This window comes from Myxocyprinus asiaticus, chromosome 28, assembly GCF_019703515.2.
Source record: "Myxocyprinus asiaticus isolate MX2 ecotype Aquarium Trade chromosome 28, UBuf_Myxa_2, whole genome shotgun sequence".
NCBI classification, from domain to species: domain Eukaryota; kingdom Metazoa; phylum Chordata; class Actinopteri; order Cypriniformes; family Catostomidae; genus Myxocyprinus; species Myxocyprinus asiaticus.
This window is the reverse complement of record NC_059371.1, coordinates 37,268,819-37,291,926: the sequence shown is the minus strand read 5'-3', so window position 1 is coordinate 37,291,926 and position 23,108 is coordinate 37,268,819. Positions and strand designations below refer to the sequence as shown.

At 37.2% G+C, this 23,108-nt stretch overlaps 2 protein-coding genes across 4 annotated transcripts in view; one reads left to right on the top strand and one right to left on the bottom strand.

Moving 5' to 3' along the window:
- Nucleotides 1-11,516, top strand: part of LOC127418733 (terminal uridylyltransferase 4-like) — a 38,043-nt gene extending 26,527 nt beyond the window's left edge. For 2 of the 3 annotated variants that reach the window (XM_051659477.1, XM_051659475.1), the window contains exons 28-30: nt 1,778-2,354; nt 6,284-6,436; nt 7,048-11,516. In XM_051659477.1, coding sequence (XP_051515437.1) covers nt 1,778-2,354; nt 6,284-6,436; nt 7,048-7,130 — 813 coding nt within the window. In that variant the 3' untranslated portion in view covers nt 7,131-11,516. The remainder of the gene's footprint in view (nt 1-1,777; nt 2,355-6,283; nt 6,437-7,047) is intronic. The other variant, XR_007893540.1, reaches the window with a different exon arrangement.
- A 6,925-nt stretch (nt 11,517-18,441) lies between these two features.
- On the bottom strand, nt 18,442-22,980 carry LOC127418834 (uncharacterized). The gene is made up of 3 exons (XM_051659688.1): nt 22,826-22,980; nt 19,532-19,962; nt 18,442-18,576 (listed from the first exon to the last, which is right to left on the bottom strand). Exons 1-3 carry the CDS (start codon nt 22,872-22,874, stop codon nt 18,442-18,444), a joined length of 615 nt encoding a protein of 204 aa, XP_051515648.1. The 5' UTR covers nt 22,875-22,980.
- Between the last annotated feature and the right edge of the window lie 128 nt (nt 22,981-23,108).

Here is a 23,108-nt window from a genome sequence, read left to right as displayed (position 1 = left end):
TCTCGTTGTGAACTCAAACACTCTTTGTTAATTTGATCATTTATGCTCTAAAATAACAGTTCAGTACATAGTAATAAACAGCAGCATTTACAGACAATATCTATTAGTTAAGTTTTAAAGGAATGTTCCGTGTTCAATACAAGTTAAGCTCAATCAGCAGTAATTGTGGGATTTTTATTTTTATTATTATTATTATTATTATTATTTCCACAAAAAATAATTGACTCATCCCTCATTTATTTAAAAAGGAGAAACAGTACGGCACTTGCAATGGAAATGAATGGGGCCAGTCCATAAACATTAAATCAAACAATGTTTCAAAAGTATAGCTACAAGCATGGTGCGAATTACGGGTGGTCTGGGGGGTCTCAGACCCCCAGGATGCAACAGGAGACCCACTGGAAAGCTGATTTGCGCATTCTTGGGGGAGGGTTCTCATTTAAGATCATGCGATCGTTCGGGACGGGACGTTTTAAGTAATTTGCACTCTGTGTATGACGGAATTGAATCATCGAAGCTTAACAAGAGAAACATCACACACGTGTACTACAACGTCATGAAACGCGAACACCAGCCAAGTGGTAGGCCTACTGCAGTCAACAGCATCTAAACAGTTTGAGGTTTTTAGAAACAGTCAGATACTTATGGATGCACGAGACAACATTTGTCCTGAAAATGATAAAATGAAAGCGTCTCAAATGTAGATGTGTATATTGTGTGTAAGAGTATAAGGATGTAAGCGCAAAACAGTGGAAAAACAAGTATTTTTAAGGGGGAGAACATAATGACGGGGCTTTTTTCCTGTCATCTTCCCATTATTTTAATGATTTATTTTGTTTATCTTTTTGCTCCAAAACAGCATAAAATGGTTTGTTGCATAATTTTGCCATTTCCCCTGACATTGTTTTTCCATCATTCCTGAGTCACACCTAAATGGGAAATACCTGCTAAAATATTTTCTATTTTAATATAGACCTATGTGATAAAGTAATATATTTATTATAATATGTATTTCTTTTTTCTTTCTTTTTTTTCTCCCAATTTGGAATGGCCAATTCCCAATGTGCTTTAAGTCCTCGTGGTCACGTAATGATTCGCCTCAGTCCGGGTGGTGGAGGACGAATCCCAGTTGCCTCCGCGTCTGAGATCGTCAACCCGCGCATCTTATCACGTGCCTTGTTGAGCGCGTTGCCACGGAGACATAGCACGTGTGGAGGCTTCACGCCATCCACCGCGGCATCCACGCTCAACTCACCACACGCCCCACCGAGAATGAACCACATTATAGTGATCACGAGGAGGTTACCCCATGTGACTCTACCATCCCTAGCAACCGGGCCAATTTGGTTGCTTAGGAGACCTGGCTGGAGTCACTCAGCACACCCTGGGATTCAAACTAGCAAACTCCAGGGGTGGTAGCCAGCGTCTTCATAATATGTATTTCTAAATGTATTTGGTGGCCTGCGTCACCAAAACTCTGTTACTTAGAGTCTGCTTCCATTGAACACCAACTCAAAGGAAAGCAAAGGAATTGCTAGAAAAAAGACTCAAAATAATAGCTTGTGTGGGATTCGGACGTAGCTACTTGGGAGGGAAAACTTAACTAATCAAATTAAAAGCATTAAAAGTTAAAAATTCGATTGGTAACAAAATCATGGCAAATTTAACACAAATCTTCAATATATAGCCCAGCCCTTCTGTTAATCCAGGATCAAAACTTTGTTCTTTTACGATGTGTTAATTCTATTCTAATCTCTTTTTTGTCTTTTTTGTCCAGTCTGATACTCGTCAAACTCCTCCTTACTCCCCTCAGCCATCACCATACACCCAGGCTTCCGTTTCTCCGCCGAACAACAAGCCTTCCTCATCCTCCTCTACCTCTGCTGGCCTCCCCAAACCTTCCAAACCACAACAACAGCACGTTCCACAGGTCCAACTTCCCATCTTCAACTTCCCACACTCACACCCGGGCCAGTACCATCATGCTGGGCTCTCTGCGCTAGGACGCCTGCCCTCCCATGGCCAGCAGCCCGCCCTGACAGCGGGCTCCTGGCCTGTCCACGGCCCCATCATCCAGGGCTCTGGGGCGTCCACTGGCTCCGTCCACCCCGTCCAGCACGCCTCGACGCCTGGCCTGAAGTTTGCAGTTCGCGGTGGGGGCGGGAACGGTGGCGGGCAGGCGGTCAGCCCCGCCCCTGTGAATCTCAATGACCCCAGCATAATTTTCGCCCAGCCGTCAGCAGGGCGGGTGCCTGGGGGTGTAGGGGTCCCGGGCAGAGAGAGGGGGCATCACTGGCACAATCACCATCTCAATCCAGGTGCACTCATGGGAAATGGCACAGTAAACAAGACAGGTACACGGATGTGGTGCTCACAATCACTAATTATTGTGTGTTTGTGTGAGTGCGCGTGTGTTTTGTATAGGGATGTGCAAGACTAGTCGACTAAACGGTTCTGATGCTGCTTGTCGACACTGGAATTTCTAGTCGGTTAATATTTTTCTCCATTAACTGTTCAACATTTTTACACATTTACATTTACATTTGGCTTTATGTTTTTTTAGCGGCTGCACTTAAATTACTGTCATATTAATTTTACATATTTTAAATAGAATTAATAATACAAATATTATTTTAAAGAGTATTTCTGGAGCAGATACAAAGTTGCTTTTCACCTCCGGCTGCGCGTGCTTCAGCTCTCTCACTCGCGGTGCGCGCAGGAAAATGTCCTCTTGCTAGACAAACAAACTCAGCAAAGTAGCTATGATATCACTTCAGTGGTGGTGCGGGAAGCGGGTTTCGAAACGTTGGCTTGAAAGTTGTATGTTTTCACATTTGAGTCTTCTTTAAATCTGTGCGTGCTTGTAAGTTATTTTCCCGCCGAGCAGGGTTTTCCAAGTGCAGGATAGCCGCCTCAGGTGAGTCAAGTCCCGTCTTTCACTGGACCATGTTGACGAGTTTTTGCTCATCAAACAATGTATTCTTTTGAGTAAGTAGCCTATAAAATTACTGTATGTTGTTTTATGTTATGTATGTTATTTTTTTAATCTGCTGATTAAGAAGGCTATTTTCTATGAGGTGCCGAATGCTTAACGGGTTAAACTATCTTTTATTCTGTGTACACGTCATGTTTAGAATACATTGGATTTATTGTAGGCTACATCACAGGACTATTTTTTTTTTTTTGTCCAGTAGCTTTTTTTTTTTTTTTTTTTTTTTTTTTTGTACATCATCACTGTTATTGGTTAACATTCTTTACAGAACAGCTGTCATATTAGATCAATGGCCAATGCACGACTGCACATTGTGAAATATGCACAACTTTTCAGCGTAATTTTTCTCTCTCTCTCGTAGATGTGGCCTACCTGTTAATTATTTTCAAAAATGTCCTGACTGTTTTTATGTGTTAAGTAACTTTTACTTGGTGAATTCCGTTTAGAACAGGCTATTAGGGTTACAGTAAATAAACCTGTATTCGCTAAAGGTGACTGCTTGTCATGTTCTATATTTAATGTACAATGATCATAATTCAAGGCGAGCACGTCGTAGATAAATACCTCTTTTCAGCAGAATTTAGTGTCGGATTTGGAACAGATGAAGTATTTTAAATGGGTCGCATAAACACACATCTTTGACTTTTTCTGAAGGTTAGTTTCTTTTAGGCTAGTCGACTCCAATATTTTAGTTTAAACGTCAGTGAAATTAGTCGTTCTGCACTAGTTTTGTAGGGGTTGTGTAAATATATCAAATTTTATAATAGTTTTAACATAAAATGAATTCTGTTTTAATACTGTGATTTATACATTATATAATATAATTATATACAATTTTGGGTTAGAAACATGAAATCAAAATTGACCCTATATTTGTTTTAATACATAATTAATATTTTCTAATGTTATAATAATATACTATAAAATTATAATTGTATAGTATTTTTTTTTGTTAAAAACAAAATAAACAAAATTGACCCTATTTTTGTTTTACTATATAATTAATATTTTAATTTAAAAAAAAAAAGCAGCTTTACAGAAGATCATGCATTAACAGAAAATGAAACCGTAATATCTATAAAGTCTTAGAGTCATCATTGTGAAGTTTGATTAAATATGATTGTAAATTGTGTTTAAAAATAAGTAATTAAATAATAAGTGTATTTATAACCCCTGTGAGCAAGCCGAAGACGACTGTGGCAAGGAACACAAAACTCCATAAGATGTTGGTTAATGGAAAAATAACCTTGAGAGAAACCAGACTAACTGTGGGGGCCAGTTCCCCTCTGGCTAACATCATGAATATAATGCCAATATTCATAATGGTAACAGAAATCACCCAAATGGCCCTGATCAAAAGTTTACATATCCTTGAATGTTTGGCCTTGTTACAGACACACAAGGTGACACACACAGGTTTAAATGGCAATTAAAGGTTAATTTTGCACACATAGTCAATGAATTTGTTAGCTCTCACGTGGATGCACATAGCAGGCTAGATACTGAGCCATGGGGAGCAGAACTGTCAAAAGACCTGCGTAACAAGGTAATGGAACTTTATAAAGATGGAAAAGGATATAAAAAGATATCCAAAGCCTTGAAAATGCCAGTCAGTACTGTTCAATCACTTATTAAGAAGTGGAAAATTCGGGGATCTCTTGATACCAAGCCAAGGTCAGGTAGACCAAGAAAGATTTCAGCCACAACTGCCAGAGGAATTGTTCGGGATACAAAGAAAAACCCACAGGTAACCTCAGGAGAAATACAGGCTGCTCTGGAAAAAGACGGTGTGGTTGTTTCAAGGAGCACAATACGACGGTACTTGAACAAAAATGAGCTGCATGGATGAGTTGCCAGAAAGAAGCCTTTACTGTGCCAATGGCCGGTTACAATATGCCCGATAACACCTTGACACGCCTCACAGCTTCTGGCACACTGTAATTTGGAGTGATGAGACCAAAATAGAGCTTTATGGTCACAACCATAAGCGCTATGTTTGGAGAGGGGTCAACAAGTATTGTGCTCCTTGAAACAACCACACCATCTTTTTTCAGAGTAGCCTGTATTTCTCCTGAGGTTACCTGTGGGTTTTTCTTTGTATCCCGAACAATTCCTCAAATCCAGTTGTGCAAAGCTTGTCGCATCATACCCAAAAAGACTTGAGGCTGTGAATGCTGCCAAAGGTGCTTCAGCTAAGTACTGAGTTAAGGGTCTGAATAGTTATGTCAGTGTGATATTTCAGTTTTTTCTTTTTGATCATTTTGCAAAGTTAGAATGATGTGAAAAAAATAAAAAAAATAATTGAAAGCATTTTAGCATAAGGCTGCAACACAGCAAAATGTGAAAAAATGAAGGGGTCTGAGTACTTTATGAATGCACTGTATACGTGTAGGACATTTGCATTGTTGGGATGTACAGGCATATTTCAGATATAAAATTGATTGAATGACTAATGTTTTCTTGCTGAAATGAGATGATTTAACATTAAATCAATAGGCACACTGGAATGTTTGGGAATAGCAATATGGTGGCGTAGTGGCTTCACTGTTATGGCGTCATCAGCAGTCCAGTTCTATATTATATATCAGTGATCATACTTCTATGTATTTCTTTTTTTTATTACTGCTGTAATTTATACAAGTCTTATTACCGTAATGTGAAAACCATATTCACTTATATCAAAATTGTAAAGTACCTTTATATAGTAAAATTAAAAGTATACAAAAATCATAGGATGCTGATTTAAAAAAAAAAGAATTATTGCATTCAAACAAGTTGATTTTCATTACTGTATTACAGTAATGAAAATGTTTTATGTTTTGCATGACAATACAAACTTCTTCGTGAAAAATAAATGTAATAACATAGCCTGACATGTTTCCATCCATTCAAATCCCAATAGATAAATCAACCCCATTCTGCTTTATTTCTTGCCTAATATTGTCTCTACTTATCTTTATATGTCACATGTTATGTGATTGACCTCTTCTAAAAATAGCCCAATGAAAAGTTCAGGGACCTTTTCATGCAGATTCGTTTTTCTATAAGAGCAAGTGGTGTTTGTGTGATGAGGTAAGCCTCACGAGGTGTATTTTGGGTGTGACATCTCGTCTATTAGATCACTGGAAACTGGTTTTACTGGGTTGTAGAGATGTATTCAAGCCTGTCCTGTATTTCTGTGTTTTTATAGTGGTTGTTTGACGAATGTTTAATTATTCTGAGTACCTGTGTGTGTTTTGATGAATTTGCTTACAGCAATCTGTTCACTGTTCTTTTCTGGATATTTCTCAGATCCTAATTTCGTGTCTCAGCTTGGGGGTGTGAATCAGGGCTCTCGGTCTTGGGAACACAGCAATGCTGCCCAGTATTCATTGTCTCCATCCTACATGCCCTACCGTATGCCACCTTACCTGCAGCAGCCCAACAAACCCTACATATCACAAGGTATGTGTATCTCATGTTTGTAAGTAAAAAAAAAATATAAATAAAAAAAGACAAGAGATTCAAGGGTGAATCACATGAAAACATGCCTAGTTTCAACCCCAAAATCAAAATAAGGAATTTAATTACAAACGGAATGAAAATATATTTTTTGTGAATTATTATTATTATTATTATAATATTTTTTTGTATTTTTTTTGCCATTTGTAAGATGTAAGATTTAATTTCTTATCTCAATGGAGATTCTCATTACTGTAATACAGTTGTAATTTCTTCACTATATTGCAGTAATACTAACTGTACTTTTAAATATTTTATGAAATACAAAAACAGTAATTTTTTGCATTACGGTAATGAGAATTATGGTAGTGAGAGATTGAAACCCATCCGGCAAAATTACTTTTATCTTGCGGACATACTGGGGTTCTCTCTTGTGTTTAGGGCAGTTACAGTTGTGATTGTGATATTGTGATGATGATGAATCGTGATGCATTTAATTATGACATATGTATCCTGATGTTTATTGAATTGGAATAACGTGGAATATTTGTTTCATTCAATGGTGAAATCAGGACAGTTGCTGACTATTAAGCTCTTTTTTGCCCCTCTTGCAGGTTCTGTGGTGGCAAATCAACATTACCCACTCATTCAACGTGGTCGGCACGTCAATCTCAACTACATTCAACAGAAGAAATGAAGTGACACTTTACTTTTTAAACCAATGCCCAACATCCTTATAGAAAAGACTAACTTTACATCATTTGGTCGAGACTTTTTAAAATGAATTTTATCATTTTTGTAAATTTTTAATGTTTTATTTTCCTTTTATTTCTGTGTGTATCATCACATTGATTTGTGATACAAAATGTCAAATATTTTAATACCCCTATTTTTGGAGGGGTCCAAAAAAGTGTTTTTATTTTATCTGTAAAATAAGGATTTAAAATGTATTCACTTTATTTTTATTAGCTGTATTCCTATTTTGCTTGCATAAGAACAAAGGCTTTAGATAGGGAAATCAAACTTAACACCAAGTGAGACAATTATGTAGTGCCAAAATCTTCCCTATAGCAAACCAAGAAAACCAAAAAAAAAAAAAAAAAAAAAAAAAAGAGCAGAAAAAAAAAAAGACCAAAAAAATAAAGAAAAAGCAAACCAACATGCTCATGTTTTGCCTTTTATTTTGCGGAGTGCTTTTTCTACCAGCAAAGTTGTGTTTTATGGCGTTAGAACAGGTATGGTCAAAATTAAGGATGTGCATGGAGTCGGGACGCAAGAATAATGAACGTTTATTGTAATGGAATTTCCTCAAACACTAAAACAGCAGCAAATAAACTGCACAGTGAGCTGTGAGCCTAAATAGCACAATACATACATCTTCAAATGATAAAATCACTCACATTAAAGTCAAATAAAAATAATCAAACTGTCACTGCCTGTGTGCGCTCTGCCCGGGAAGCTTCACATTTTCGTGAGGCAGCGAAGCCTTTTCGGGTGTTTTGATTTTGAAATGGTTTCAGATCAAGTGGCATTGAACTTGTCTAATTATTGGACGTAAATATGCACACCAGAGCAAAAGGGGAAAAACGCTGTCTCGCCATATATCAAGCGCTGAAACTTTTGCTTTGTAAAAAACAACCTGGAATCATGTTTAACAGTCACATGAAGTCCTCTTTGTAACCTGAACTTCTTCAGAATGCAGCACAACAAGTGAAAAACAACGCAGGTGTTTTCGAGATGCATTTATAAAAATGAAAGGTTTTTAACTTTAGTCGGTGTCTAAAAATGTGGCGATCCTGCGCGAGATGTTGCAAGCATGTTTGAACAGCCCCTAATTCGCCCTATACTTGAAAAACAAACTGTCCAAAACTAGTCAGGTTTGTCGGAACTAGCTGAGTTTGAGTCAGGTTGAAGACCTCTATTTCACGTGTAGAATAACCGAATAGTGGTGCATGGAACGGTTAACCGAACGTCAACTATCCGTCAAAATGTGACATTCTTGCAATACACACTCTAAAGCTGGTGTGGACTCCACAAGTTTATAGCACAGAATATTAAATATTTCTTTTTTGTATGTTATTTTGTTATGTTTCTGTTTTCAGTTTACCTATATATATATATATATAATTAGTATGCTACAAAATGTGAAATATTGCAAGAGGTTGCAGCATTTTTAATTCCATACTTTACCTTTCACCTAGCTTTCCTGTGGTTTTCACCTTTCCACAACTTGCGTAACATCATGAATGAAGAAAAGATTAGAAAGTTGAATATGTTTTAATTGGCTGGGCTGTGGTTTAGCTTTATGGAGATTCAATGTCACAGTATTAGAGAGCTATGAGATAGTTTAGTAAATTAATTATTGACTAACACTACTTGTCTTCTGTAGCATGTTAATTCCCCTTTGCAGAGCGTGAACTTGGTGAACTCTGATCCATTCATTCGCACTAGTGTTTGTTTGAGGAGTGTATTGTTGCCACCAGTGTTTTTTTTATTTTAAGCTTGTCTTGAATGTGTGGATCCATTTAGCATTAACAGCGATGACAGATCAAGTGTGACTACACAAGTAACATGAAAGGACATGTCAAACTCTTTATCTCTCTTACGGGCTCCTCCCACTTGTGCTATGGCTTAATAAAGCACACCGGCCATGTGTGGTCCTCTGTTTTATTTTGCATTTAATCTGTCACCATGTGAACTACTCGGTTGAACTTAGACCTGAATTATTTGGGCCTAACTTTGTTTCTTGGCTTGATCTTTCTGGTTCTGTATGAATCATTTAGAGTTAATTTCTCTAGAGCCAAAACTCCACCTGGTCCCACACCTTTGCCTTTTGTGGGAACCCTGCCATTCTTTCTGCATGACAGTGCCCATGTGCACAAAGAGAAGTCCATAAAGAAATAGTTTACTCAATCTGATGTGGAAGAACTTGACTGGCCTGCAGACCTGAATCCCATGGAATACTTTTGAGATGAATTGGAACACAGATTGTAAGCCTGAACCCATCACTCAACATCAGAGTCAGACCTCTTGTGTCTGAATGGGAGCAAATCCCCAAAGCCATGTTCCAGCAGGTAATGTAAAGCTGAACCATAAGAGAGGAAGCTGTTACAGCAGCAAACGGACGACCAGGTGAGACCATGTATCGCTCACTTCAGTTTGTGCTGAAGTGCTTTAAATTCTTTTCTCTGACCAGATGCATTAGTATTGAGAGATGTCCTCAGTGTATCTCTCAAGAAAGCCAACAATAGTCTTGAATACAATCCATATCACCACGGATGCCCTGGTCCATATTGCTTCATTGTTCCCTGGAAGGCCATCTATACCATTTCTAGACTGGATTACTGGTGGATTTGGTAAGTCACACTGTGTTCTGAAAACATTTATGGAATACGTGTAGGGTAGGGCGCTATATTTAGCTAAAATCAAAAATGAGCTTCAGATAGTAGCTTATTTTAATTGGCTATAAGCTGGTTGAAGTTAGTCTAGATAGTTGATCAGGTGGACTACCAGCCAGCAAAGTTGGAGTCTTGTGATCTTTGGCTTGAGATCACATAAACAAGGCTTTTGTATGGCACCTCGAGTGGTCTAGTGCTGATCTGGATCTGAGCCTCGTGGAGTCTAGTCTCATTCCGGGTCATAGGAGGTCTTGCAATGATCAGAGCCTTGGAGGGTGTACTGTTGATTTTGCCATGAGGTGGGGCTGAAGTTGGCCTAGTAGACCGTTTTGGTCAAACTGGTTAGGGCTGATAGACAACCTTAGCTAAGCTGTTTAGGACCCATGGTCTAACCATGTTCCAGAACCAGCCTTTGTTGGAATGACCTGCTTTTTCCTGAAGGTATGTTCTGTCTCTCTGTTCAGGTATAGTAATGGCCACATTTGGTCAGTCCTGGAGGCAAATGAGTAGGTTTTCTCTCCACACGCTGAGGAATTTTGGCCTGGGGAAGAAGTCGGTGGAAGAAGACGTGTCAGAGGAAGGACGTTACACGGTGGTTGCTGAAATGTTCAAAGCAAAAGGTTTCAAAGGACATCAGTGTCTGCTGGAATACAGTCTGAAATGTTTAGATGTACTGTAGTTTCTAAATCAGTTTGCACCTCATTCTGTTGAGTCTTTGGCCAACTGCATACCGGGTCTGAGTAACACTCTAACAGAGTGTGTTTGAAATTCTGGGACTATAGTTCTGAGTTGCCCATTTTTTTGGATGGTTCTAATGCTCGTGTCATGGAACTATATGGCCATTATACGCCCAACAAAAAAAAAAAGAAATCATTATGCGTGGACAAGTTGACAAACACTTGAAAATCAACGTTTTAATGTGATGCAGGTCTTACCTGACATATATTGAATGTTTTATCAAATAACCTTCACCATATTTTGATTTTTATTTTTTTATAAATGCATTTAAGTACATTTGTGATTAGACATTTGCCTATTTTCAATTATAAGATATACTGTGACAATTAAAATGCACAATATTGTTATCATGCGCACTTCAAAATACAGTGAAAGTTTCTAGATCAATATCAACCAAATTGTTTCGATTTTTCTGAATGCACTGTAGCATTTCCATTCATAAATCAACATTCCCAACACTCTGACTCTTACAGTAATAGGAAGACATACCAAATTACTAGGAAACTCAAAAATTCATGTTTCTTTTTCAATTAAACTTTCCCCTCAAAATGTAACCATTGTTGTCATCTGTTCATTTGCAATGAAAATAGACCATAATAAATTAGATAACTGCAAAATAGCAGCATTGGACTCTTATATGGTTCGATCTTTGCAAAGTAACTTTCTTTGTGGTCCTTTAATTTAAAAAGTACAAAACAAGTAACTAACTCTTGTAATTAAGAACAACATAGTTTATTTATCTTTCAACCCATTTTGTAATTCAATACAATACCGTGATAATACCGTATACTATGAGAAATGCTTCAGCAATTATGATATGAACATTTGATAATGTCACACCTATTTGTAACAGTTTTAATTATAAAAACATACAAGTTCTTGTGTCTAAAAAGAGTCAACTATAATTTTACAGCAGCACAGTTAGTCAATTTTTTTTTTTTATTTTTTTTTTTTTATAAATGTGTACATTTTAAGAAACAATGATAGCATTATAATAATATAAATATATCTTACATCCTTGAGTTGCCTAATTGTCGAAGTTTCCTTTCTATATTTCCCTTTTTTTTTTCTGATTTGTGCATGACTGCATAAAAGAGTACAGTGCTTGTATGTTTTTTTAAAAATATATAAATATAACATCTTAAAGTGTTTGCATATATTTTAAAACAACAGTAATTTGTGATGATTGAATGAAAGTTGATGTGAGGTTTCCTTCATTTAAAATTGGTCACTATAAAAAGTTTGGAATGAGACATTGGTCGTGTGGATCAGGTTGAGAATTACATGAAGAAAAAGGTTCAGATTTGTAGTAAATGCTTTGGTCATTTTCCATAGCTGGGATATTCATTGTGAACAGTACGTGCTGTCCAGACTGGCCCTGTTCTATGAGGTAGTGGCAGTGGGGAGAAGGTATGTCTGGACACCGAGTCCCTCCAGTCTCACCACATCAGGCATGGACTCCAAGAGCTGCCGGACAGAGGCGTATCCGTTCAGCACCTTTGGTTCAAAGAGGAGCGGGCAAAACCTGCGTGCTTTAGTCAAAGAGACACCTTCAGAATGATCGGCCATCAGTTCACGAAGTGCTTGCTTCAGCTTCAACAGGTCAGTGTTTTGCACTGTGGATGGATAGATGGATAACTAGAATGTAACGTACAATGTAGGACACAATAGTGCATTTACCGTATTCATGTAGTATATTTACATGGTACTCCAAGCTAATTCAAAGAATGACATGGTGCATGCATGTCCAAAATTCAATTAAAACATATTGTATTACTATGTTATTTGTTCAAAAGGACATGGTTATACCGTGGTGCTGTTAGTGTGGTCCATGCATAACACCATAAATATTCCATGTTGAATACAAGTTGAGCTCAATCGGCAGTATTTGTGGCATAATGCTGATTACCACAAAAATTTATTTTGACTCGTCCCTCCTTTTCTAAAATAATAAATAAATACAAAAAATTGATGTTACAGTGAGTCACTTACAATGGAAGCGAATGGGGCCAATGTTTGGAGGGTTTTAAAGGCAGAAATGTGAAGCGTAGAATTTTCTTTCTACTTCACGTTAATTCTTCTGTTAAAACGCTTGTATTACTTGAGCTGTAAAAAAAAAAAATTTTATTATTTTTTAAATTGTGGGATTACCGGGTATATTGTGTTGCATCATAATGGCAACATAGTAGTAAGATTGGGTATAACTTAACAGAAAATTTTAGTAAGCGATTTTATCACACTAAAATCGTGTTAACATGCATAGCCAATTATTAAGGTCTTGTGGCAATATACTTTTGAAACAGTGAGTATTTTAACGTTTACTGATTGGCCCCATTGACTCCCATTGTAAGTGACTCACTTTGAAAGTAACCCAGTTTTTTGCTTTTTGTAAAGAAAAGGAGGGACAAATTGAAATGATATTTTCTGGTTATGCAATTGTTGATTGAGCATAGCCGGAATATTCCTTTTACTGTCCGGACTGCAATGAGTCAATCTGAAGTCGCTTTTTCTAAATGAGCACTAAGTAAAATAATATGATATTTAGCCTACTCACTGGTTTTGAATGATGGTGGTAGTCTAGAAGAGACCACTTCACTGTACAGTGTCACCTTATCCGGTCCTCCGATACAGTTCTGGGTCATCTTTTAAGTCTGTAAAGTAATATCTTCTCACTGTTTATTACGAAACTCGTGAAAGTAAATCAGCCTGTTTACTGACTCGTATAAGGAAACAAACCAGGACTACAACAGCCGGTAAAATCTGAACTCAACTGTGAATAACGATAGAAAAATATACAGCCCTTCTTGCATTTAAACTACCGAAAGTTATCATGTATCCTAATCAACAGTTAAACGTATCGAAACTTGCAGTTTAACACAGCGCGTTGGAATGTCCGGCTCATTTGAAAGAATCGACTCTTTCAAACTTCAATGAATCGATTCAGAGATTCGAGTCATCACACAGGTGTTCCCAGAAGGCAAGCGATAACTACGCATTGCTACCTGTAATATCTCGGCGAAAATGCAACACTGAAAACTGTTTTATTTAGGTTAGGTCTCCAACCATCGTTTGAGTCTGGTTTGCAGTCTAACCGAGTTGCATAAAAGAACCGATTCAAAAGAACTATCGTTTGTGATTCAAACAGATCACTTTCATTTTCACCTTCGTTTCCAATGAAGAAAAACACTATTGTTGCAGTGGGTTGTCTTTCAGAAAAATACAACCTCTTTTTCCATTTAACGTCACATTGTAAGCCGTTCGCAACCCGTGGGGGAGGGGTGGGTGGGTGTTACTATAGATGAAGTTACTGTTTACAAACAAACGCTCCGCCCCGCCCCGCCCCACCCGGGTTCTTCTAGCAGCCCAGAAAAGAACTGCTGTCTATGGGCGCTTCACTCAAATTGCCCAAAAAGTGCTGTTTGCGGGATTGAAACACCCTTTTCCCCACAGGTTATTGGAGACTAGGGCTTCTTTAAATTTCCACCAGATCGTTGCATCAGGAAAAACTCCTCTTTTTTTTTTTCCCACCGGGGGGGTGGAATATAGGGTTCAAAACTGTTACTATGAATGCAAACTTTAATACAGTGAAAAAACACTCTATTAGCATAACATATATATATATAAACATTTCCAACATTCTTTTGAATGTCCATGTACTAAAATAATATATTTGACGCCATGAGTGTACCTTCACTATTACTATTATTTTGAATGGCCATGGAAAATGAAGCAATGTGATAACAATTTTACCTGGTCGAAAAAGTAGTCCGTTAATTTACCTGATGAACTTTCACCTTTTGCTGACCTTTTATGCTTCGCACAGCTAATGTGTGCTTCTAAATCACTTGCACCTTTATTAGCAACTGACACAAGTGCCAGCTTTACATGTCATACATTCTGCTTCCCACGGATCTCGACCTGGATGAAAGCATGGGAATTTTTGGTGCAAATCTTCTGTAAATTTGCACTTTCGTTTGGGCATTGTTTCCACTCAGCTGTCATTTGCTGCTGCTGTCAAGCGACTGTTTGATGCCGAACACAACAGCACTTCGCGTGTTCGCGGAGAGATTGACAGGCAGGTATTTGGCCAATAGTTGCTGCAAGCCTCTTATAATCGACCAATTGGTGTCCAAGAAGGCGGGACTTACAAAGAGGGGTTAAAGCAGTGCAAATATGCGGGCACGCACAGTAAAGTATTAGACCAGATGCACATCATAATGCAACTAAAGCCGAATCCCAGACATTTTCGCAAATTTAGAAATACCGGCCGGACGCTTTTTTAAGGTCCGAAAAAGAGGACGTATGGTCACCCTACATAAATGATGATAATTCACGGGTCACTGTCATTGTTATCACGTCTGCTCTATTAGACACAAATGCCCTGCAGCAGCTGTTGTTCGATATTAACTTTTTTACGAAGAATGTTTTTGGGGTGGGGGGGTTGGGTACTTGCTTGTTTTGATTACTGGGGGAGAGGGGTTACCTCCCATGCTACCATAGCATTGCAGAAGAGAAAGTGGCTGTGAGGGGAAAAAAGTAACTCAAAGTAACACAAAAGTAAAGTAATGCTTTACTTTCCATAAAAAATAACTTTTAAATTATTTCAGTTACTTTTTTAAGGAGTAACGCAATATTGTAACGAGTTACTTTTACCCAACACTGTTAGTGAGAGAATGTAACACTAAACGCTTAACTGTATGTGGGGGGAAAATAGAAATCCAATGATTTAGCATTTATTTTTGTTAAAGATGTTTGACGTGCTGTTTTGGGGACATGAGAAAATGACACACTGGAATAGAAAAGGATTTCAGTTATTTAAAATGAACTTTTGAGCCCACAGAAGTGTTTAACATTATAAAAAGTCTTTATTCTTTTTAAACTGTATTCAGGTGATATTAAACAATATAAATACCACACACACTTGTAATAGGGACATAAATGACACAGAATTGTTGGAATGACCCATATTTACAGGTGTTCCTGAAAGTCAGAGCGAACGGACGCAAAAACGCACTCAGTGCGAACGTCCCCTACTAACCTTAAAATTAAAAACGCTGTAAAACAATGACCAGGAAGAAGAGAGAAAGGGAGAGAAAAGGCTTAACATGAAAATAGTGTATTTCTCATTGGATTAGTGTCATTGTTTTGGCAGTAAATAGTGTTTATCATAATAAAATCACGTTAAGTGTTTTAACTACACCTGTACTATTGTACTTTTATTTTGAGTTAATGCATAATCCAGTTTTTCTTTCCTCTCTCTCTCTACCCGAATGAACTCTGACATATACAGTGTATGTGTGTGTGTATATATATATATATATATAAAAATCTTTTTTATTTTTTATTTTTTTCTGATGGGATAAATACTTTTATTATTCTGCATTGCACCAGCAATATTTTTTTGTGTGTTATCACATTGATTTGTGGTCCAATTGTTGCAAAGACAACTTTTTTCTGGCACTGTTAAAACTCTTGCCTACAGCAAACCGAGAGAAATAACAAAAAGGAACTGACAAAATCAAGAAAAATATAAATGCATTCATCAAACCAATGTTTTGAAGTGTTGCCTTCATTTTGGTGACTGGTCAATGGCTGAAGAAAATTTTAATGATGTCATCATGATCATGGCATTCTTATGTTTCATTTTCCTTTTATTTTGTTAAATTAGTTCAGCACTTTAAATGGTACAACTGTTAAGGAGAATAAACTAAGTGTCTCAGGAAATTCATGTTACCACATGTAAAACAGGAGGTCAAGAATTGCATGAGGTTGCATGAAGTAGTGTAATTTTAACTGAATTCTCCAGATCACCAAGGAAGCTCTGGTCTAGAATGCCTTTTCTGGATTTGTAGGTTACTACAATATTACTATAGTAATACAGTGTTGCAATCTATACACATGCGATACCGAGCCGCGGGAACAAGTGCAATCGACAGACCTCGCCTCCGGATCAAACCCTTCTCTGCACTCCCCGACATTCACTGTGACCAAATCACTGCAATGAAATCAACATTTATATTCATTTTTATCTATTCTTTTATTCAGTATTAAAGGAAATAGTAAGAGTGGAAATAGGAAATCAGATGGGGAAAAAGAGTGGGACCAATCGCAGAATCGAACCGGGGTTGCTAAGACAACAGAACACATTCACACTACACCCCATGCCTCTGTAGTGACACCTATTGTCTAGTTTGTTGTATACTCCTGTGGTTTCACCAGACTATTGGGGTGCAAACAGCTGCACTGTGTGGCAGATGCTATTTACACCCGGGTGCAAATAGACACTCTGTTTAAAAAAATAAAATAAAAAAAAGAGCGAAAAATGTGAGATCATCATCATCTTGTTTTTTTAAAAATTATTATTATTTAGTACTGCTATGAAGAAGCTACAAAACAAATATTTAAGTATATTCCACAATTAAGTATTGTTATTAATGAGGTTCAGCCGTAACACATTCTGACCAGGTGTGTTTGACTTTGAATTTGTGGAACTATAGTTGAGTTGCCTCAGTTACATGTTTCTGAGCGTTCTGATGCTCATGTCTTGGCACTATATGCACATTATGTACATTCCCAACTAATAAATAAATAAATAAATAAATTAACATACGTGAACAAGTAGACAAAAACTTTAAAATTAAAGTTTTACTGTAATGCAGATCTTACTTGACATGTATTGAATGTATATCAAATAACCTTCACTGCAGTATGTCTTTTGAAAGAAGGAAATTTGTAACAGTAAAATAATAACAGTAAAAATATAAAAATTCAAGTTCTTGTGTCTAAAAGGAGTAAACAACAATTTTGCAGCAGAAAAGTTAGTCAAAAAGAGGTTTTAAAAAAATAGCAACTAAAATCATAGATTTATGAGAACATTTCTTAAGACCTCTGAGCTGCACAGTTCATAGACTTTCTGTATTTTACTATTATTTTCTAATTTTTTCATGATCGCACACAAGAATTCAGTGTTTGAGTGTTTGTATAATCTCTTTTTTAATAGTAGTTACACAGTTTCTGATTCTGTGAGGGTGATTTGAGGTTTCTTTAATTTAAAAGTGAGGATTCCATGGGAAAAAAAGGTTCAGATTAGTAGTGCACTCCAAGTAGGCATGCACTCCAAGACAAGTTCACAAGTGAAAAAGGAATTCACCCACTGTGATAAAATCTGGAAATCAAGGTTGCATCAGTACAGTCATGCTTTACCTTTGACATAATTGCACTGTTTTTCACCTTTACACGCCTAAACAGACCTGTTGTGACATGTCATTCATGAAAAAAATATTAGGGAGAAGCACTCTCCGTTTCCATTGACTGCTCTGTAATTATGTTAAGTTGGATCACAATCATAGTAGAAGAGAGCTTTGAGATAGTCAATCATTTATTTGCTAGACACCCAGTCTTTCATAGCATGTTTATTTTTCTTTGCAATGAGTTAACTTTGATCCAGTCTTAGTTGACATTATAAAGCACACCAGCTGTGTGGTGCTCTTGTGTTTATCCAGCATGAATCTGTCAAATTTAGACTTGAACTCTGTGGGTCTGGCTCTGTCTCTGGGTTTGATCTTTTTGGTTTTGTCACAGATAATCAACCAGAGAAACCAAAACTCCATCTGGTCCATCATCTCTGCCTTTTGTAAGAATCATACCATATTTTTTGACAAACCCAATGGAATTCACCAGATCAGTGAGTCTGTGGTCATACTACAGGCACATATTGGGTCTGTTAAAAGTTATATGGAAAAAGTGTCTTATGTGCATTTTGCACTATTAAACTAGTGTGATTTTTTTTTTTTTTTTTTTTTTTTTTTTTTTTTTTGGACGTCTCTATTTAGTTGCATTGAAATATTGAGAACACTTTTCTGCACAGATGTCTCAGTATGTAGAGATGATGACTGTGTATCTCAGGAGGAAGCCAACAATAGTCCTGAATACAATCCAGATCACCAAGGAAGCCCTGGTCCAGAATGCTTTGTCTTTTTCTGGAAGGCCACCTCTGCCATTTCTAGACTGGATAATGGATAGATATGGTCAGTAACATTGTTCTGAAAATGTTTTGAAACACATCCAAATTTAGGTAATAATTACTTAAAAGTTAAATAAATCAAATGAATAATTAGTAAAAAAGAAATTCTTGCACTTCTGTTCAATCTTGTAGTCTTCTGATCTTTCATATCCGTGTATATTTAAATTTAAATGTTAAAATAACTATTCAAATGATATGAACTCAGCAAAAAAAGAAACGTCCCTTTTTCAGTAAACAATCCATATAACTTTACAGATCTTTATTGTAAAGAGTTTAAACAATGTTTTTCCATGCTTGTTCAATGAACCATAAACTATTAATGAACATGCACCTGTGGAACGGTCGTTAAGACACTAACAGCTTACAGATGGTAGGCAATTAAGGTCACAGTTATAAAAACTTAGGACACTAAAGAGACCTTTCTACTGACTCTGAAAAACAACCAAAAGAAAGATGCCCAGGGTCTCTGCTCATCTGCATGAACGTGCCTTAGGCATGCTGCATAGAGGCATGAGGACTGCAGATGTGGCCAGGGCAATAAATTGCAATGTATGTACTGAGAGACACCCAAGACAGCACTACAGGGAGACAGGAAGGACAGCTGATCGTCCTCGCAGTGGTGTAACAACACCTGCACCGGATTGGTATATCCGAATATCACACCTGCAGGACAGGTACAGGATGGCAACAACAACTGCCCGCGTTACACCAGGAACACACAATCCCTCCATTAGTGCTCAGACTGTCCGCAATAGGCTGAGAGAGGCTGGACTGAGGGCTTGTAGGCCTGTTGTAAGGCAGGTCCTTACCAGACATCACCGGCAACAACGTCGCCTATGGGCACAAAACCACCTTCGCTGGACCAGACAGGACTGGCAAAAAGTGCTCTTCACTGAAGAGTCACGGTTTTGTCTCACCAGGGGTGATGTTCGGACTCACGTTTATCGATGAAGGAATGAGCGTTACACTGAGGCCTGTACTCTGGAGTGGGATCAATTTGGAGGTGGAGGGTCCGTCATGGTCTGGGGCGGTGTGCCATAGCATCATCAGACTGAACTTGTTTTCATTGCAGGCAATCTCAACGCTGTGCGTTACAGGGAAGACATCCTCCTCCCTCGTGTGGTACCCTTGCTGCAGGCTTATCCTGACTTGACCCTCCAGCAGGACAATGCCACCAGCCATACTGCTCGTTCTGTGTGTGATTTCTTGCAAGACAGGAATGTCAGTGTTCTGCCATGGCCAGCGAAGAGCCCGGATCTCAATCCCATTGAGCACATCTGGGACAGCCCAAATTTTCTTCCAGAGCATGGGCAAAGGAGAGCTTTTCTCTAAGTGTTTGCCAATGTCCTCCATAGGTTCATCCTGGTAGGCTGAGAGAAGAAATTAAATGTTTAGCGCCCAAACAGCTAAAGCTGAGGCTTTGTATGAGCCCTAAAAATGGAGGCAGTGGCTGCTTGAACAAACTGTTGTGATGGAGCTACAGAGTTACACTTTTAGGAGAAATCGGCCTACATATGGTTTACATATAGTTGTCTCTGCATAATAATCTTGGACATGAAAAATTTTAACGTAAAAAAACAAACAAAACAATACACATCATTTTTAATTCAAATAAATAACTTTTCAGGAGACTCCAGTAATGACAAACTTAACAGCAATTTTAAGTGATAAGGGGCACTGGAAGTATCCAGTCACTTTTAACCCAGAGAACTTCTTAGATGATAACGAAATTTGTTTATGACAAAGAAATTAAATATGACCAAGAGTAAAATTAACTAGGCTACTGCTGATTGTGTTTATCTACATTTATCAGATCCAGGGGTATGTCTCGGTGAGACGCTGGCGAAGACGGAGCTCTTCATCTTCATCACTTCTCTTCTACAGCGGATTCATTTCTCATTACCACCAGGCGAACAGCAGCCAGACTTGTTAGTGTGGTTCGCTCAAATCAGTCATTCAACATCTTCTGCCACAGCAGAGGTTCCAAAGAGTGATGATCAGTAACCTTTCCAACATCTTTAGAATATTTTAGGATTGTAAAAAATTCTAGAGCTAGTCTAAGTTTAGACAAAGTTTTGAAATGGACGTTGAAAAAAAAAAATTTGCTAGTTGAATAGTTGAAACCTGTTTGTTAGTAGGTTACAATGTGACTAAAGGCCCCTTAGATTTTATTTCCTCCCAAAACACTAAATAGCATCAAAAACTACCACAGAACTTTACTATACACCTGTTTGTCACTATACACTGCAAAATTTTCCTTTTCAATTAGGTTGATTCTGAGGCAACTGATCTCATATTCAATTCATTTAAAAATGTTGTACATTTATGTAGATAAGGAATATTATCACCATTTATTTATTATCATTTATTTTTAAACAAAATATTTATTTGTCATTTTCAATTTTGTTCAAAGTGATTATATATAAAAAAATGCAATAACTGCCCAAGAAGTGAAAGGGTAGTATTTGGGGTAAAAAGCCCCCCTGTTACAAGGGCTAAAGGCCCCTATTAAACACATTGTTTTTCTTAAGTGGGGAGATTTGGGCGAATAGATTTGTTATGAAAAATTTTCAAAGTGGGCTCACATTGACTGATCCAATTACAATGGAGATTCATTTGTTTATAGAATACTTGAGATGATTACGACTGTCATGGAGTCAGCACCAGCCGACTCCATGACAGCTTCTTCCTCCAATCAATCAGACTTCTGAACTCTTGATCTCCCACGATCAAATACATCAGCACTGCACTTTATTACTCTTACTCTTATATCTCACACCGGACTGTCATAAATTATTATTATTATATTATGTTCTCTCTTAACAACTGACTATCAACCGACAGCTGAATGTCAATACAGTACAATACTGTACATTCTATATATACTATATATACTTTTTTATATATTTTTATTTTTTATTTTTATTGAATAATGTGTATCTATATAGTGCATATTGTATACTGTACAGTGTATGTTATTATTTGTATATTGTTGTGTGTAATTATGTGTATATCAGACATTTAAATTGTGTTGTGTTAATTTGATGTTATTGTAAATTGGTATATGTCTCATCACTGTCACGACTGCTATGTTGATCGGAACTGCACCCAAGAATTTCACACACCATTGCACTTGTGTATATGGCTGTGTGATAATAAAGTGATTTGATTTGATGAAACGAAAAGTCAGATGTGACTGAAATGAACAAGAAAACATGGACCCTTTTCTTAATTGGTTATTTTGAATAAGCATTGTTTTAATTTGTTACTTTAAAAAGTGTAACTGGTCCTGCTCGACCCGCTCCGAGCGGGATTCGAACTGGCGTCTCCAGCATGGGATGCAGGCGCGCATCTACTCCATATCCATATAACACTCCAAGTGAACCTCTCCACCTTTTCTTTTTTAAGAATTGTATTCAAAACAGTCTTCTGTTGTTATTCCTTTTCTCACAAATTATGTTTCTTTATCAGTATTCAATAAAAAATACATGTATTTCTTGAATCTTGAGACACTTTGTGACCAGAAAAAAAAGCTAATTTTCTTTTAAGGTGTGCCTTTAGCCCTGTTGTACGATCTTTATATTTTTGTTTTGTTAGTTAAATTGTTATATCGTAATCGGGAGAACCATGACGGATGATCAACTTTAAAAAAAAACAAAACAAAAAAACAAGCTTAATAAAACTCATCGGCTCTCTCTGAGGTCTCTGCCTTTCCATTATATGTCCTCCATGCATAGTTATTTTACTTTGGCCAGTTCTGTTGTGCTAAAATTTCTTCCTATAATGAGAAATTTGAAAATGAAAAAGCAGACAAAATAAAATAAAAACTTTTGTATTTTGTTTTAAAAAGAGTCATTTAGTGTTATAAAATGGTGCATCTGACAAAGAACCACAAACAAAGTGCCTAAAGGAATTACATCCAGTCACATGTAAAACAGGAATTCACCCATTGCAATAAAATGTAGAAATCAAGCATTGCATGAGGTTGCATTGGATGGACGAACAGACTCATATGTAAAATGGAATGGCCTAATGGGTAAAGATCATACACAACCACCCACACATAAAAGTATTGTGGTGGTATCATATTACAGTATAAATTGATATATAGCCTACAATGGTACTAAATAATTGCTGTATTCATATACTATAATATTGGTATTTCAGAAAATACTCTATTGCATGAGATTGCATCAGGTAGTATAATTTTGACTGAATGCTTCCATGTTGTACCTTTGACATAGTTGTACTGTATTTCACCTTTACAGAGCTCTTGCATCATATCATGAATGAAGAAAAGATTACAGAGTAGAATTGTCCGTCCCGATTGGCCATGTTGTGATTTAGTTTAAATTCAACTTCATAGAATCAGAGACCTGTAAAGTAGTCAATTGTTAATTTACTAAAGTAACCCAGTCTGATGTAGAATGTGGCTTCCTCTACAGTGAACCAGAAACCTTTTTGAACTGTGAACTATACCCTCTGTGCAATGGGAAGAAAACAGGAAAAGGGTTTG

Coding starts and splice junctions, on each gene's coding strand:
- LOC127418834 (XM_051659688.1), bottom strand. CDS start 22,874: ATGATGCAAGAGCTCTGTAAAGGTGAAATACAGTACAACTATGTCAAA. Junction 19,963..22,825: donor ACAGTACAACTATGTCAAAG/GTACAACATGGA, acceptor TTCTTCTCTCAG/CCTACCAGGATGAACCTATG. Junction 18,577..19,531: donor TCATTCCTTCATCGATAAAC/GTGAGTCCGAAC, acceptor TCCATTATCCAG/TCTAGAAATGGCAGAGGTGG.